The following is a 16,619-nucleotide window of genomic DNA, read 5'->3' as shown; positions in this document are numbered from 1 at the left end:
AAGAAATGTCCAGAGAAGAAGTGACATTTTTGGAAATTATGAATTACTCAGTAAAGATGATGGAAGGACACTATTGCCGAGACTTACCTTTTGAACAAGAAAATGTTAGTCTGCCAAATAACCGTTGCATTGCAGAACAACGCATTCAGAATCTGAAACGCAAGTTTGGCAAGAATACGAAATTTCATGATGAATATACATCTTTCCTCACAAAGATGATTGATAATGGTTATGCCCAAAAGGGTGCCAGAAGACCAGTTGAATCGAAGTGATGGAGAGCTTTGGTATATCCCACACCAAAGAAAGGAACTTTAAGAGTGGTCTTCGACTGTGCTGTGGTTTTCAAGGGTAAATCACTTAACTGTCAACTGCTGCAGGGTCCAGACTTAACAAACTCACTCATTGGAGTTCTCATCTGATTCAGACAAGAGCCGGTAACTTTGATGGCGGATATCAAGGCAATGTTTCATCAGGTCAAGGTATCGGAAAAGCATGTCGATTACTTGCGATCCCTATGGTGGCCGGATGGTGATGCACAACAAGATCTCGTTGAATACCGGATGAAGGTACATCTCTTTGGAGTAGTGTCATCGCCAAGTTGTGCAAACTTCACATTGAGGAAAACCACTGAGGACAATAAAGCTCATTTTTCTGAAGAAATGACAAACACAGTAAAAAGCAATTTCTATGTGGACGATTGTTTAAAATCCATGTCTACAGAACAAGAAGCGATTCAAATGGTAAAACATTTGACTTCCCTCTGCAACAAGGGAGGATTCATGCTATCGAAATGGATTAGCAACAGCCGTGCTGTATTGGAAACCATTCCACTAGATAACAGAGCCAAGGTGACCCGGGAGTTGGATTTGGACAAAGACAATCTGCCCATGGAGAGAGCACTGGGATTGCACTGGTGCGTTGAAACAGATGTGTTCAAGTTCAGAATTTCGATTCAGGATCGACCATGTACAAGACGGGGCATCCTGTCCGTGATTGGTTCTGTGTACGACCCTTTGGGATTTCTGTAAGAAGAAACTTGGATGGGATGAGAGTAAAACGCAAATCTTCTCTCAGTGATGGACAGAGTGGTTAGAAGACCTCGACAAGATCTCGGAATTCAGAGTGGACCGGTGTATGAAGCCTACAAACTTTGGTTGAATCAAATTTGCTCAGCTGCATCACTTTTCTGACGCAAGTGAAAGTGGTTATGGTACTGTTTCATATCTGAGACTGGTAAATGATAACACTGAAGTACATGCCGCATTCTTAATTGGAAAGGTCAGAGTGGCACTATTGAAGCAAATGACGATTCCCAGAATGGAGCTTACAGCTGCAGTCTTAGCTGTCTTAATTGACATATTCTGCAAAAAGAACTGCAGCTTAAGCTGGAGGAATCTACCTTCTGGACTGATAGCATGACAGTGCATCAATAATGAAAACAAACACTTTGTAGCAAACAGGATCTCTTTTGTAAGGGATGCTACTAATGTATCACAGTGGAAGTATATTAATACCAAGGAAAATCCTGCGGGTGAAGCCTCTAGAGGATTAACAGCAGACCGCTTCTTAAGCAGTAAGAGATGGATCAATGGGCCACAGTTTCTCTGTAAACCAGACCGAGAATGGGCAAAGTTTAACCTGGAAACTGAAATCTCTGCTAATGATCCGGAGATCAAGCAAGACATCTTAGTGAACGCCATTATTAAGGACCCATTGGATTCAACAAACTATTTAATTACCCATTTTTCATCATGGAATAAGTTGAAGAATGTGGTAGCTTGGTTTCTTAAATTAACAACAGTGCTTTTGCAGTGGACTCGTAAGAGAAAGGAAACTCGGGCTGCTGTGAGTAGCTTTGAAACGGATCCTGGCAAGCTGAAAGAAAAGGTTGACAGAGAGATGCAAGTTTTTAAGGCATCATACTGAGTTTATGTCCGGATGATCTTTTTAAGGCAGAAAATGCAGTTATCTCTTTCTGTCAAAGACAAGAATATAAGGAAGAGTTATCAACATTACAAGCTGTTGAACATGGTGTTAAAAGAAGTAGTCATTTATACAGGCTTGATCCGATACTGGATAAAGGACTTATGAGGGTAGGTGGTCGCCTAAATAAACTAGTGATGCCTGAAGAAGCGAAGCATCCTATTATTCTCTCGAAGGACTTTCATATTTCAACATTGCTGTTACGGCATATTCATGAACAGATCAGACATGGAGGAAGAAATCACATGTTGTCGAAACTTCGTAAAAGGACACTGGAGATCATGTCAGACGTTAAAGGTTTTGTGCGTAATGTACGACTTCAGACTAAGGACAACATCTTGGTAAGACCGATAACCAAGATATGTCTGCTTCTTGAAGGTGAAGGAGAAGATTGAAGAATCGCTATAGAAGTTTGAATGCATATTACTTTTGTTTTTGATAAATATTAAGTTTTTATAGCTTCTTTTAATATCTATTGGTAATTGGTTCGTTATATACGCAGAACAATTAGGGGCCGTGTGTAGGAGCCATTTACGCTTAATTTAGTTACTGTCATTGTATTATGGCTATGTTTAATATTTCTAGTTTCTGTCTTTTTTGCATGCTTTGGGTGTGATTTGATACGTAATGGGGAGTGTCTACATGGGAGGAGGCTAGCGTAGCGACAGAGATTGTGGGTCAGTTTAGTCTTGGAGGAAGGAGAGAATACAGTTTTTTACCACACTCATGACTGCCACACTCGCGCCAGCCGCACTCACAAGGACCACACGGTAACGACTACATGATTTTTACTGTATTGTTTGAAGAAGAAACAGTTGATAAGAACGAAAAGTTATGAATTACTCTTTTGATTTGTGCTACTTTAATAAAGACCAATTAATCAAGAAACAGTGTTTGGAAGATTCGTTTTTGTTATCTCAGAATGCGGTGTGTGCATAAGCTCTACCTCCATTCCATCCCCGAGAAGTAATGGCTATCGAAGTTGGACATTGAGAAGGTATAGAAACTGCCATTACAATCTCAATCTAAATTCTGGAATTCCTTGCTTAAGAGCACAGTAGGAATAACTTCATCACAAAGACTTCTCTCCTGAAAGATGTGTGGTTTGGGTATTAAAAGGTAGTCAAACTAGTGATTTTAACATCCCAGCAAAAAAATAGTATCTTAGCAAGAGAGTGACAAATAGTTTTCTGATTTGAGACTCTGTTGCAAAACATATTCTGCCTTCTGATTGATGCTGAGATCCTGTCTTTAAAATTGAATAACCTGGTAGCAATTTATTTCTTATAGGCTGTCAAACTCAACTGATGCCATGTCATTTTTTTTTTAAACAGAGCTCTCTTCTGGAAACATCTACATAATTATGGAAGCCAGACTGGTAGCACTCTTTAAATCTGACACTGAATATGACGTCCTCGAAAGGTTAGTGCAGGATCTCATACTTATCATGTGATGGTGTATTGACTGTTGAAACACGTTCTATTCCTTAAAACACGTTCAGAAATTGAGTGATTCACTGCTGTATTTTTTTGTAAAATAGCAAATTGAATATTACAAAAGTAACTATTTACCAGTCAGTTGTTCATGACAATGCAAATGGACTTCAATATTTGTCTCCCACTCTTGTCTACAAAAACAAAATGCTGCAAACACTCAGCAAGTCAGACAGCATCTGTGGAAATAGAAATAACATAATGTTTTTGCCGAGGACCCTTCTCAGAAAGGTTCTTTTTCCCTTCTCTTTCACTTGTCGTAAAGTTTATCCTTCTTCTGGCAATGATGTACTTAAGGGTCAAGGGTGTTTAACTGTCCAATGCAACAGGACCAGAACAATGAAATACCTGGTTAAGGTATTCAAGAAAGAGGTCAGTTTCAATCTGAGCATGTTTGATTGCAGAGCATGCAAAGTTATTGAACCTGCATAACTATATATATCACACACACAGCTTACTCTATGAGCTTCACGTGAACATGGAATTTCATTGCACACAGGTGTATATGCCAATAAACTAAATCTGACAAGTGAACTCAATAAAACTAAAATGACAAAAGCAGGTTTGTGCCATACAAAGGTTTGCTTCAGAACCAATATATTGAAAAGTTAAAATGGGAAGCAGTGTTTTTTTAGAAGGACAATTTTATTTTGAAACCTAAAATCTTTTATCAATGTAAACATAGAATTAATTAGGGAAAAGTTTGGGTCCTTCTCCAAGAATGTTTTGAGGAATTGCACCACATGCAAATAACAGTGGAGGAGAGATCATTTGTTAATGATTGATATGAAAATGATATATTTTTAAGAAGAACATTGTCTTGGATTGGACATTGTGATGTTGGTTGGTTAGTATTCTGAACAGGCATGAATGGTTAAATATTCTATTTTCTGTTCCAATGCAAAAACCTGGAAAGAAAATGATCATGATTGAGAGGTTCTAGTTAGGTGGAATAATTTGGAACAGTTAATATCATTGTTCTTGGATTGAAGAAGATTGTGAGATGTTGCATAAAAAAGGTTTCAAATTGATTGAAGTTTTGATAGTGAAAATGTATTCCTACTTATGAGCTGACCAGTAACTAGAATTTATAGATTTAAATTTATAGGTGAATTATTTAAAGGAAAGATCAGGAATATTTTAGAGGGGGGGTTAATATTAAGCTGTTTGCATTAGTAAAAATGATTTGTACAGTTAAGCACATGCTCTTTGAAAGCTGCAGTTGAGCTTTGAGCTGGTCAATGGCTGCCTGCTATGTTGCGTTCTATGATTTTACTTCCATTTTTCTTAGTCACTTCATTTCTTCTCTCCTCTGCCAGTTTTCCCCTTGCTTTTATATCTCTTTAATAGTTTTCTTACCTTCTATCAATGTTTAAAGCAATAGAGCGGCACAGTGATGCAGCTGATAGAGCTGCTGCCGCACAGCGCTAGAGAGCACATGAGTGTTCGATCATGACTTTGAGTCCAGACATGAGCTACGATCAGGATTGTGTGGAGTTTGTATGTTGTCCCTGTGACTGTGGGTTTCCTCCCACATCCCAAAGACGCGTGGGTTTGTAGTCTCTGTAAAATTGTCTCGAGCGTGTGTAGAGAGTTGATGAGAAAGTGATAATTGAGAATTAGTATGAACGGGTGATCAATGGTGTGGACTTGTTGGGCTGAAGTGCCTGTTTCTGGGTTTTTTTTATATACAAAAATGAAACTATATGTTATTTACTATTCCAATTCCCAATCTATTTGCATTCAATCTGTCTCAGCCACACACAGAATTTGAGGTCGGCTCCAGGTTCCAGGACCCTTGAGTTGTGTCAAAAACTAATGTCTCCCAACTAAGAAGTCATGGCACAGGGGTGTCTTTGTGAAACCGGATGTTATTTCTGAGGAGTTTAACCATCTCTTGCACAATTGTACCGCTCATACTTGAGTATTTTTATCAGATTTTTAAAAGAAGGAGACTTATTGGTCCATTGACAAAACCCATTGGTCGCTTTCACTCATTTACTTCCTTGTAAAAAAATTCATCCCCACATGCCTTTCATATCCCTTTTTATTTATTTTGCCAAGTACCTGCAGAAAAGGGTACTTTACAGTTACTGGTCAAACTTATAGCATATGATGGGAGGAAACTGGAGCACAAAACGAAACCTATGTGTCATAGGGAGAATGTGCAAATCCTATCAAAACCAGATACGATCTTGATTGAACCAGGTTTTTGGAGCTATGTAACTGCTGTAAATATGTCCAGACAGTTATAAATAAATATGATCAAGTATGAATAGGATTATGATGTGTTGGCGTAAATTTTGATCAGGGTAAAGTAAAACAACTTCAGCACGTTGATAGCCTTAAAAGGTTCAATGAACAAATCCAAATTTTCAACAGTCTGCAACTCTCAGGCAAATTAGATCACTGTCTGGTATTTCCAGAGTTCATTCCACCTAGGGTGGCACGGTGGCGCAACTGTAGAGTTGCTGCCGTACAGCGCCGGAGACCGGCGTACAGCGCCGGATCCTGACTACAGGTGCTTGTCTGTACGGAGTTTGTACGATCTCCCCACGACCTGCGTGGATTTCTCCAGGATTTCCGGTTTCCTCATAAGATTTTCAATTCTTAATGTCCTTTCTTGATTCATTCAATGCAAGGGGTTGAGACAACAATAATAATACACATAATTTGCATAATTTATTCACATATTTGAATAGAGACTAATTCCTGCTTCTCACTGGATCATCAACAGTGCTCTGATGGCTTTAAAAATAGTCAGTTGAAATGGTTAGATGCTGTGAAGATTTAAACTTCTGCCATTGTGACTTGCACTAAATATATTTAATAATGAACAGTCTGGAAAGCAATTAAAATTATTACTGACTATAAATGGCCTGATGCATTTTGCAAAAAATACATTAATTTGCATTGTCAGATTTAGATTGCTTAAAGAACCCAGAGAATTGTATTGAAATGTTCGCATGCTTTCTTCAAATAACTAACATTTCCATATGTATGATCCATGTAAATCAGTAATGCATAATTTTACTTCATCAATGTGATTTGTTTTTCGACAATTAGATTGCCATTGCATTAATGTTAATACAATAGTGTGGAAGTTATTTAGGTGCACATTGATATCAATCATTGATATAAAGTGGCAAGAGAGCTCAGGAGTCAGGAGATTGCTTGACTTCAAAGCACACTGAAACCATTTAAGTGAATATTTTAATGCTTTGATTTACAAAACAAAAATGTTTCTTCTAACTTTCTGAAGCTTTGACCAAAAAGCCAAATGTAATATTCTGTACTGTACTTATTCTTCAGGGTTAGTTCTTCAGGGTTAGTTCTTTTTTGGGAGTAAAAGTGGTTATGAATAAAAATGAAGAGGTGCAGTATTTCATGGATAATTAATTTTGAATGTAGCATTTTAAAATAGAACCAGGAAATACTTAGAGTACTAAGCACATCAGGCAAGATCTGAAGGGAAATTAATTAAGTTTTCAGGTTCATGATCTTTCATCACAACTGGAAAAAGATAGATTCCAAAAGAAGGTTAAGTTGTAGAGAAACTGTGGAAAGGTGTAGAGAACAAAAGGGAATGTTAGAATTGAGGGGAAAGAGATGACTGACAAGTAAGTGGTGGGGAAGCTTTGTGAAAGAGGTTGGTAAATCGTTTGAAATAATGTCTATATTTTAATTGTAGCTAAATGAAATATCAAATTTGCATAAAGGGAAGAAAAATGAATTTGAGAAATGTGAGATACAATGGCTGATTATTTTAAATTATTGAATTCATTTTTAAGTTCAAAAGATTATTTTTGGAGGGTGAAGTATTCTTAAATTTGCATTGAGCTTTGTTTGAACAGAGAGGGAAGCTAAAGATCAGAAGGTAAGAGTGGAGAATTGGTGTCAGAGAAGTAAAGGGTTAGATTCATTCTTGCAGGCTGAATGAGGTATTCTTTAAATCAGTCACTCAATCTGTGCTATGTTTTCTGTAATGCAGAGAATTGTAAGCTGTATACTGAATTAAAAGAAGCATATGTTAATTGCTGCTAGACCTGAAAGATTTTTGGGAGTTTCTGGATGATGGGGATGGATGATGTTTCTGTTGGGATGAAATCAACAATATGCTGCTATAATCCTTCACATGAAGTTGCAACCAAGTATAGTTTGCCTGTGATGTTTCGGAATGATATCAAAGATCCTATGATAGTCGGCGAGGAGATTAAACGATGTTGCCATCATTACTGCAACAATGAATACTACAAAAACAGGAGCTAATAGATTGATTGGGCATTTATCGCCTTCCTGTTTGAAAGTCACATGTTCACTTCCTGAAAGTCACATGTTCACAACAATTTCTTATGTGGCGGTCATTTAATTCAAGTCATTTGTGTTTATAAGCTGCTTTTGAAATATTTGATAGAATTAGAAATCAATGATTTTGTACACAGTTTCACTGTTAGTGTTTGTATCCTTAATGTTTATACATGCTTTGTATCTCATTTTATTCCCTTTCATGGTGAAGATTTTTCTGCAGGTAGAAATAAATGGACAGGTGGAGTGTGGCTTATTATCACGTAATTTAGCTAGAAGTGATAATTGTGATGTATTTTGTTGGCTAGTCTAGAAGAGTCATATCACGTTGTTGACGGTTAAAGAAGGTCAATTTAAAATGATTTTTTTTTCTTTCCCAAATAAAGATTCAAGGGCATTGCACTGAAAGGCAAGAAGTACAAACCATTGTTTGATTATTTCTTAAAGGTAAGGACAGTGGTGCACCCATATACAATTTATCACCATTGCTAATCATTGACAAAACACAAAACGTTACACCATATCATTTATAAAATAATAGACTGCGAACTCAGCAGTGGAAAAGGAAAACGACACTTAAAATCACAGGCAATGTACTCATTAACATATGCGGAGAAAGTTATAATAAGCTGTAAGAACAATGATTATGTTAGTCATAAGAGATGTCTCTGATTTCCTTTTTGTTGAAGAGTGTTGCTAAATCATTAACAAAAAATGAAACGGGTCAGTTGCTGATTAAAGTGCAAAATTGTCAGTAATAAATTGAAACAGAACCCTACTGGTAATCTCTAACAAATCCAGTTGTAGACATATGTTTTATGTCCAATATGTTTCAGTTGAACAACTAACAGTGCGTCAGAATCTGAAGTTTGTAAAGTTATTTGTGTATTCCAGCTCGAGTTATTAGATTTATGCAACGTGAACGTATTAGATTTTGCAACGTGCAAAATGGACCAATTTATAACAAAAACATTGAGAATTTTTCTCTCAATTAAACTCCATCCTCTCTGCATTTCTCTGTGCATTTATGCAGTATATTTTGAGAAATTATCCTTCTGGAGGTTTTATAGATATTTCAAAAACATGAAAGCCTGAACATATAATTGTATTAATTAACTCAAAATGAAGAAAAGGATTAAACTGCGAAATGCCGACAAGATGTTATCTATTGAGTACAGGCACCTCACGTATAACACGGAAGTTACTTGCTTGATAAACAGCATGTACTTCAAAAACGTGTAAATTAAGCATATACATTTCTTTAGACAGAGGGTGGTGAATCTGTGGAATTCCTTTTCTACAGAAGGCTGTGGAGGCCAAGTCAGTGGGTATTTTTAAGGCAGAGATAGATAGATTCTTGATTAGTACAGATGTCAGAGGTAATGGGGAGAAGGCAGGAGAATGGGGTTAGGAGGGAAAGATAGATCAGCCATGGTTGAATGGCGGAGTAGACTTGATGGGCCGAATGGCCTAATTCTACTCTTTTCCTTGTGATCTTATGACCTATATGCGACTACGCTGTCAGTAGTAAATTTGAGAGCGTTATTCTAAAAATATCATCGCATAAATTAAACTTTGGTATTAAAGGAACAAGAGCGTTATTTTAAAAATGCATTAATAATAATAATAATAATAATTCATTTATTTTATATAGCGCCTTATCGCATGCTCAAAGCGCTTTACAAAAACAATTAACATAGAAACAAACAGACAAACTATCGTAAATGTCAAACATGCGTAAATGTGAGGTGCCTGTACTGTGTTTACAAACCTGTTATCTTCTGCAAGGAAGAATTCCATTGTTCCATTTTGGTACATATGACAATTAAACACTCTTGACTCTTGACTCTCTTGGTGGAGGGGAAGCTACAGTTAAGGAAAAGATGGACATTTCAGAGAGATCTGTGTTGGAAGTCTCGTCATCAGCGTAGATATGACGGACGAACTAGGAAATTGGAATGAAGTTCTTGCAAGGAGCAAGTTGTGAGGAAGTAAAGTTGAGATAGGTTGCGAGGCTTGAAATAGATGTTGGTTACTAACCTATCCCCTGAGATAGAGGAGAAGAAATCTGCATAGGGAAAGGAAAAGTCAGGGATGGTCTGTGAGAAAGTGAGAGCAGGTTGGAGGTGGGCAGCAACAGTGACAGCATTTGAAGTTTCTATGAATGGGAGAGTGGCACAACACAAAGAATTGAGGGAGGAGGCAGCGTAGGATTGAATCAGTAGATGTTCCACTAATCCTATTAAGAAAGAGGCAGTTGTAACTTGGGCCCATACAATTTTCCATTGCTACATCTTTGATCAGGAGGATGTAAATTGAATTGAAGTTGGTAGGTTGCATATTCCACTTACCTAATACCATAAATTTGCTGGTAATTGATTATGGTTAATTGGTTTAATTTTGCTTTTTACATGCAAAAAATTAATAGTAAGTAAACCCCATCAATATCCCTGATGCATAGCAATTTTTTTGAATGTCAATTTGATTGCTTTGTTTTTCACTCAGCAGTTATTCTTGCTATTGAGGGTGTGCAGCGTAGGTTTACTAGGTTAATTCCTGGAATGGCGGGACTATCATATTTTGAAAGACTGGAGCGACTAGGCTTGTATACACTGGAATTTAGAAGGATGAGAGGAGATCTTATCGAAACGTATAAGATTATTAAGGGGTTGGACAGGTTAGAGGCAGGAATCATGTTCCCAATGCTGGGGGAGTCCAGAACAAGGGGCCACAGTTTAAGAATAAGGGGTAGGCCATTTAGAACTGAGATGAGGAAAAACTTTTTCAGTCAGAGAGTTGTGAATCTGTGGAATTCTCTGCCTCAGAAGGCAGTGGAGGCCAATTCTCTGATTGCATTCAAGAGAGAGCTGGATAGAGCTCTTAAGGATAGCAGAGTCAGGGGGTATGGGGAGAAGGCAGGAACGGGGTACTGATTGAGAATGATCAGCCATGATCACATTGAATGGCGGTGCTGGCTCGAAGGGCCGAATGGGCTCCTCCTGCACCTATTGTCTATTGTCTATTGTCTATTGTTATGTACTTCTGAAGACAAAAGGTAGACACAAAGTGCTGGAATAACTCAGTGGGTCAGGCAGCATCTCCTGAGAAAAAGGATAGGTGACTTTTTGGGTCGGGACCCTTCTTCAGGCTGAAAGTAGGGGGTGGTGGGGGGCTGGGGGTGGTGAGGAGCTGGACATGAGAAAAGAACAGGACTAATCGGAACTGGCAATAAATGACCAGGTACTGCATGTGTTTGTCTTGTAGTGCAAAGAAGCTGGAGCTTTCTCAGTGCTTGTGGACAATTACGTTAAAGAGGAAGAGGGTACAGGTATTGTACACCAGGCTCCATACTTCGGTGCTGTAAGTATTCTTAACTATTTTCATGGCAAAATTGGGTAACATTTCCAATGTGCTGTCGTACCTTTTGTAAATTCCATTTCTTCTTCCCCATCGGTATATATATCATGTACTCATTGTGGTATATTTTCTGTGTCTCCGATTAATTCTAGTTTCATTTAAGTGACTCTGAATAAGAAAACTATTATTAAAAAAACTCTGGATAAGGAAAAAGGAATAGATTTATTGATGGCTGTTTTGATTTGAATGATTGATGGGGACCATTGCAGTGCCTGGAATTCTTCAGAATGTTAATATTAGCAGTGAACTGAAAATGTAACAATTGGGACCAGTGTGGCATTTGTAGGATATGTATCCTGAATGCTTTTCAATGAACATATTAATCCAGTCTATGTTTCTTTGTGTGAAGTTTTCAATTGAATTACTAAATCTTCGCATTGATGATGATAAAGTATGTTTACCTCTGTGTGAAGTTATGGTTTTCTGAAGAGACAAAATAGATAACTGAAATACCTTGAAGTATATTTTTCAATTGTTTTCAGTTACTTAGAAGCTGTTTCTCAAGTATGAAACAGAATGCCACAAAATTAAAAAATCCACTCCATCTTGTGGCCCTGATAAATTTCACTCAGTTTTGTTATCCATTCCATGAACACACCAGGGAATAATTTTCAGTGACAATATCATCAACCTTAATTTTTTTTTTAAGTACCACACAGAATTTAACATCAGTGTGAAAACCACGCCGTCATTGGTACCACAAGTTCTGACTTGTTTGTGGCTCTGTAATGGCTTAAACCCTATGGTTTCGAACAGGTATGAACAATACACATGGCAGTTTGGTTAAGCTTCTGATCGTAGCCATTTGCAATGGATTGTTCGTGCTAAATCTAACATGATACCTATGTTAGGCCTTCTTGGTAATTCTGCACGGATTCTTAACTGCTGTACCCGCAGGATGGGCTGAGCTTGGGCCCTCCATTCTGCTGGCGCTCAGGATGGCAGTGGGCTACTGCAGGTGGCATTCGTGACTTGAAGAACCAGTGATCTTCACCACCACCACGTGACTTGAAGAACCAGTGATCTTCACCACCACCACCAAGTTGCCTTTCATAGTTCACTGCTTTTAAAGGTCGTTTTCATTATTTTTTGAAAGGACTCATATTTAGGGACATTTAAAAACAGTTTAAATTAAATTAAATTAAAAACACAAATTTTAAAGATAAATACACCTTCACTCTGAAGCAGTGAAGACATTTTAAAGAAAAATATACCTTAACATCACCCTTCCTTATTAATTATTTTCAGCAATCCCATTCAAAGGACTGAGATCATTGTTGGTACACCAGTCAATGCTGGCGTAAAGTATAATGGGGGGGGGGATATGAAGCCCATCCTTTCCCGCATTCCTGTGCGTTTTTGGAACTGTCTCCAATGTGGCAAGTCTGGTGGCAAAGTTGTAGGTCAGGTGACCCAGCTGGTCATTCTGGATGTACTACTTATATCTGAATGTGATCTGGCCCATGAAGTAAGATTCTCTCATGAACAAATTAAGTGAATAGTAGAATACAGGTTACCAGTTGAATTCTGCAGTGTCCACCTCTAATCTCTAAGCACCGCGTGTTGGACGTGAAAACAATTGAGAAAGAATCATCTCATTCTAGGGAGAAAACCAAAAATATACATCAGAGAATGGATTTTGGTATAATTGCCTCTGAGTTACAGATCTTGAGTTTGGGCAATGTGTTCAAAAAATATCTTGTGTCACAGCTAATTTTGCAGAGATCCAAAAAGCAGAGGAGGAGATCATTTGGATGGCGAAGACTCTTTAAATGATTTGTTTTACTGAGTTTTTTTCCCATGACTTGACAGGCTTTCTTTTTGTTACAATCACTGGTTTTGATCAGTTTCCTGTGCATTAGTGGAGTGATCTTTATTGAGTCCGTTTCAGAAATAAGAGAAAAATTGTAAATTAATCATCATTTACCATGCCCAAAACTACTGTCAACACTTTGAAAGGAATAAGTTGTTTTTTATAAGTCTCTCCGAAATCCACCACCCGAACAACCTTAATTTAGTATTTCACCTGCAGGATGATTTTCGTGTCTGTGTGGATTATGGTATAATTCAGAAAGATTCATCCCCTGTGTGCCCTGTGGATGCCTCTGGTTGTTTCACAGCTGAAGTGAAAGACTTTGCTGGACAATATGTGAAGGTTGGTAGTTGTTTCATCATAATCATAATAGTACATTATCATAATCATAATAGTACTTTATTAGCCAAGTATGTTTTGCAACATACGAGGAATTTGATTTGCCATACAGCCATACAAATAAAAAGCAACAAGACACCCAAATAAATTTTTAACGTGAACATCCATCACAGCGACTTCCCCACATTCCTCACTGTGATAGAAGGCAAAAAAATGTTCAATTTTCTTCCCTTCTTCGTCGGGGCACTCGAACTCGTTGTCGGGGCGATCTTGACTCCCGCAACCGCTGATTGAGCCCTCCACATCGGGGCAATCAAGCTCCCGCATCGGAGGGACCTCAGCTCCCCCGTGCCGGGCGATCGGACCCTTGGTCGGGGCTGGTCGAACCTTCTGCGACGGAGCTTCCCGACATCAGTCTCTACCCGAGACTACGAGCTCCTTGATGTTGAAATCCGTTGGAGCATCGATCCCAGGCAAGGGATCGCAGGTTCCGATGGTAAGTCCACGGCCCCGCGGAGGGGCTCAAAGTCAGTCTCGAGCAAGGCCGCCAGCTCCACGATGTTAGGCCGCAGAGCGACCGGAGATACGATCCGGAAAACAATCGCATCTCCGGCAAGGTAAAGAGATTGAAAAAAGTTTCCCCCGACCCCATCCCCCATAAAACAAACCAGAGAACATTAACACATACTTTCATGTTCTGATTGTGCAAAATTTCTGGTTGATTGAGCAGATTAACAGATGGATTAAATGGTAACTAATTGTCAAACTTCCATTCAGTCATGTAAAAAAAGTTACTATGCTGAAGATTCACAGTAAATTTTGTTTCTTCAAAGTGCTAAATATTAAAAGTTTAGAAGATTGCTGCATTAATTTTTGTCATGAATTATGTAGATATATATTTAAAATATTTCAAGGTATGAGTTTTAACTTGAAAGTCTTTAACATTTGGAATTAAATCATGTCTAATTTCCTTTTAGGATGCAGACAAGAACATCATTAAATATCTAAAAGATAAGGGTCGACTGGTTCATGTTGGTACCTTCAATCACAATTATCCATTTTGCTGGAGGTAAGAGCTGATAAAAATGTGTGAAGCCTTCAATCATTCTATGAGGAAATTAAAATTTTGCTTGCTGCCATTTGAGTGACATACCAGGGCTACTGATTATGGACAATTATCGGTGCAAAAAGAGACTGCTCAATTATCAGGGGAAAAAAAGAGCTCATTAAACACCTTATTGTCTTACCCTCTTCATGCAATCACTCTTTGGGAAGTAAACTTTCCCAAGGTGATTCGTTAACTCTAGACCCACAATGGTGTGCTTGACTGAAATATTCCTTTCATATAAAGGGTTCCCCCCTATCTTTTAATTGTATCCTCCAGAATCGGGTGAGGAATTTGCTATCTTAAATCAAAATCTATTGCATTCAGTTGCATCATTTCCATCACTGCCTTAACTAAAATTGATTAAATTAATCAAAGAACCAAACCGAACAAAATGCTCACTGTACACTTGGGAGGTACAGAGGTTAATCTTAAAAATAATCTTGCCATTTAAAAAGTAGTCCAGATTATTATGTAAGTGACCAGGCATTCCAAGGGGTGTAGGCTATTGTAGCAGTGCATATATTACATTGGGATTGGTTATTAAAGAGGTATAAGAGATCGTATAAGTGACATTACAAGTGACATTGCAAACAATTTTCTGGGATTTTTTATTTAATTTATCAAGATCATTGACACAAACCAAGAAAAGAAATGATGATCAGAACTCCATTCAATAGTTACATTAATGAATTTTGGGATAAATTGCATGAAAAGGCTTTTGAGCTGCAAATATTCATTTTACTTCTCATAAAATCATCTTCATTATATCAAGTATGGTTGAAATGTTAAAATGATTTGTCTGAAGTTTTCATGCTATTTCCATAAATACGTTACATTTTTTAATGCCACGAAATTGCCAATAACTTCATAAGATAATTTCAGCTGAAGATGACCTATAAAGCAATATTGTGCTTCTCGACAGTTAAGCTGCTTGAGCTCATTCCAACCTTTCCGTTAATCATGGTTCATTCGAACTTCAACTTTAGTTATCCACAATATCAAAATCAAACTTTTCATTTATTCATGCAACACCCACATCTAATAATGTCAGGAGATGGCTCAGGGTTTTACAAACAATATTTTATATCTAGTCTCAATGAAGCAATATTAGGCCAGATGAGCAGGATTTTTTAAGAACATAGAAAGCAGAACAGTACAACACAGGAACAGACCCTTCAGCCCATGATGTCTGTGCCAAACATGATGCCAAAATATCGGTTAAGGGTCTTGCCATTAATTCTAATAATTATACAATTAATATAATTTCCCCTTACATTTGACCTCCCATAGTGCAACACCTCACACTTTCTTGCATTAAACTCCATCTGCCATTTCTTCACCCGTTTCTTCACCCATATCTGTATCTGATCTACACCTGCTGTATACCTTCACAGCTTTCCCCGTAGTCCTCGACCCCAGCAATCTCGGTGTCATCTGCAAACATACTAACCAATCTGTCTGAAGAAGGGTCACGACCCGAAACGTCAAGCATTCCTTCTCTCCAGAGATGCTGCCTGTCCCACTGAGTTACTCCAACATTTTGTGTCTATCTTACATTTATGTCCAAGTTCATTTAAATATATCACAAATGGCAGAGGTCCCAGCACAGATCCCTGCGGACCTCCACTGGTCACAGACCTCCACCGTGAAATTTGTATTTTCGCCACAAACCTGTGTCTTCTATCAATAAGCCAGTTCTGAATCCATACGACCAAATCACTGTTAATCCCATGCATCTTAATCTTCTTAATCAGCCTACCATTGGGGACTTGATGAAATACTGTACTAAAATCCATGTAGAGAACATCCACTACCGATCACCTCATCGATCACCTTTGTCACCACCTCAAAAAAACTCGATCAAATAAGACATGATCTGTCATAGTTAACTGTCCCTAACTTACCCATTCCTCCGCAAATGGGAGTAAATCCTATCCCTAAGAATCCTCTCCAATTGCTTCCCTACCACTGATGTGCGGCTCACTGGTCTATAATTCCCCAGATTTTGCCTACTTCCCTTCTTAACATTAGTTACTCTCCAGTCCTCCCAGACCTCGCCAAGGCTAGAGAAGACATAAAGATCTTCGTCAACGCTCCCGCAGTCTCATTTCTTGTCTCTCTCAATAACCTGGGATAAATTCAATCAGGTCCTGGGGATTTA

The 16,619-nt window shown here is 38.1% G+C and overlaps 1 protein-coding gene across 1 annotated transcript in view; it reads left to right on the top strand.

The window, feature by feature from the left end:
* Nucleotides 1–16,619, top strand: part of iars1 (isoleucyl-tRNA synthetase 1) — a 147,721-nt gene that overhangs the window by 40,505 nt on the left and 90,597 nt on the right. The window contains exons 8-12 of the mRNA XM_078414016.1: nt 3,318–3,405; nt 8,168–8,228; nt 11,046–11,141; nt 13,231–13,353; nt 14,328–14,419. Of these exons, the coding sequence (XP_078270142.1) occupies nt 3,318–3,405; nt 8,168–8,228; nt 11,046–11,141; nt 13,231–13,353; nt 14,328–14,419 (460 nt within the window). The remainder of the gene's footprint in view (nt 1–3,317; nt 3,406–8,167; nt 8,229–11,045; nt 11,142–13,230; nt 13,354–14,327; nt 14,420–16,619) is intronic.

The sequence above is a fragment of the Rhinoraja longicauda genome, chromosome 17, assembly GCF_053455715.1.
Source record: "Rhinoraja longicauda isolate Sanriku21f chromosome 17, sRhiLon1.1, whole genome shotgun sequence".
In the NCBI taxonomy this organism is placed as follows: Eukaryota; Metazoa; Chordata; class Chondrichthyes; order Rajiformes; family Arhynchobatidae; genus Rhinoraja; species Rhinoraja longicauda.
The sequence above is the reverse complement of the archived record's forward strand: the minus strand, read 5'-3'. Positions and strand labels throughout refer to the sequence as shown.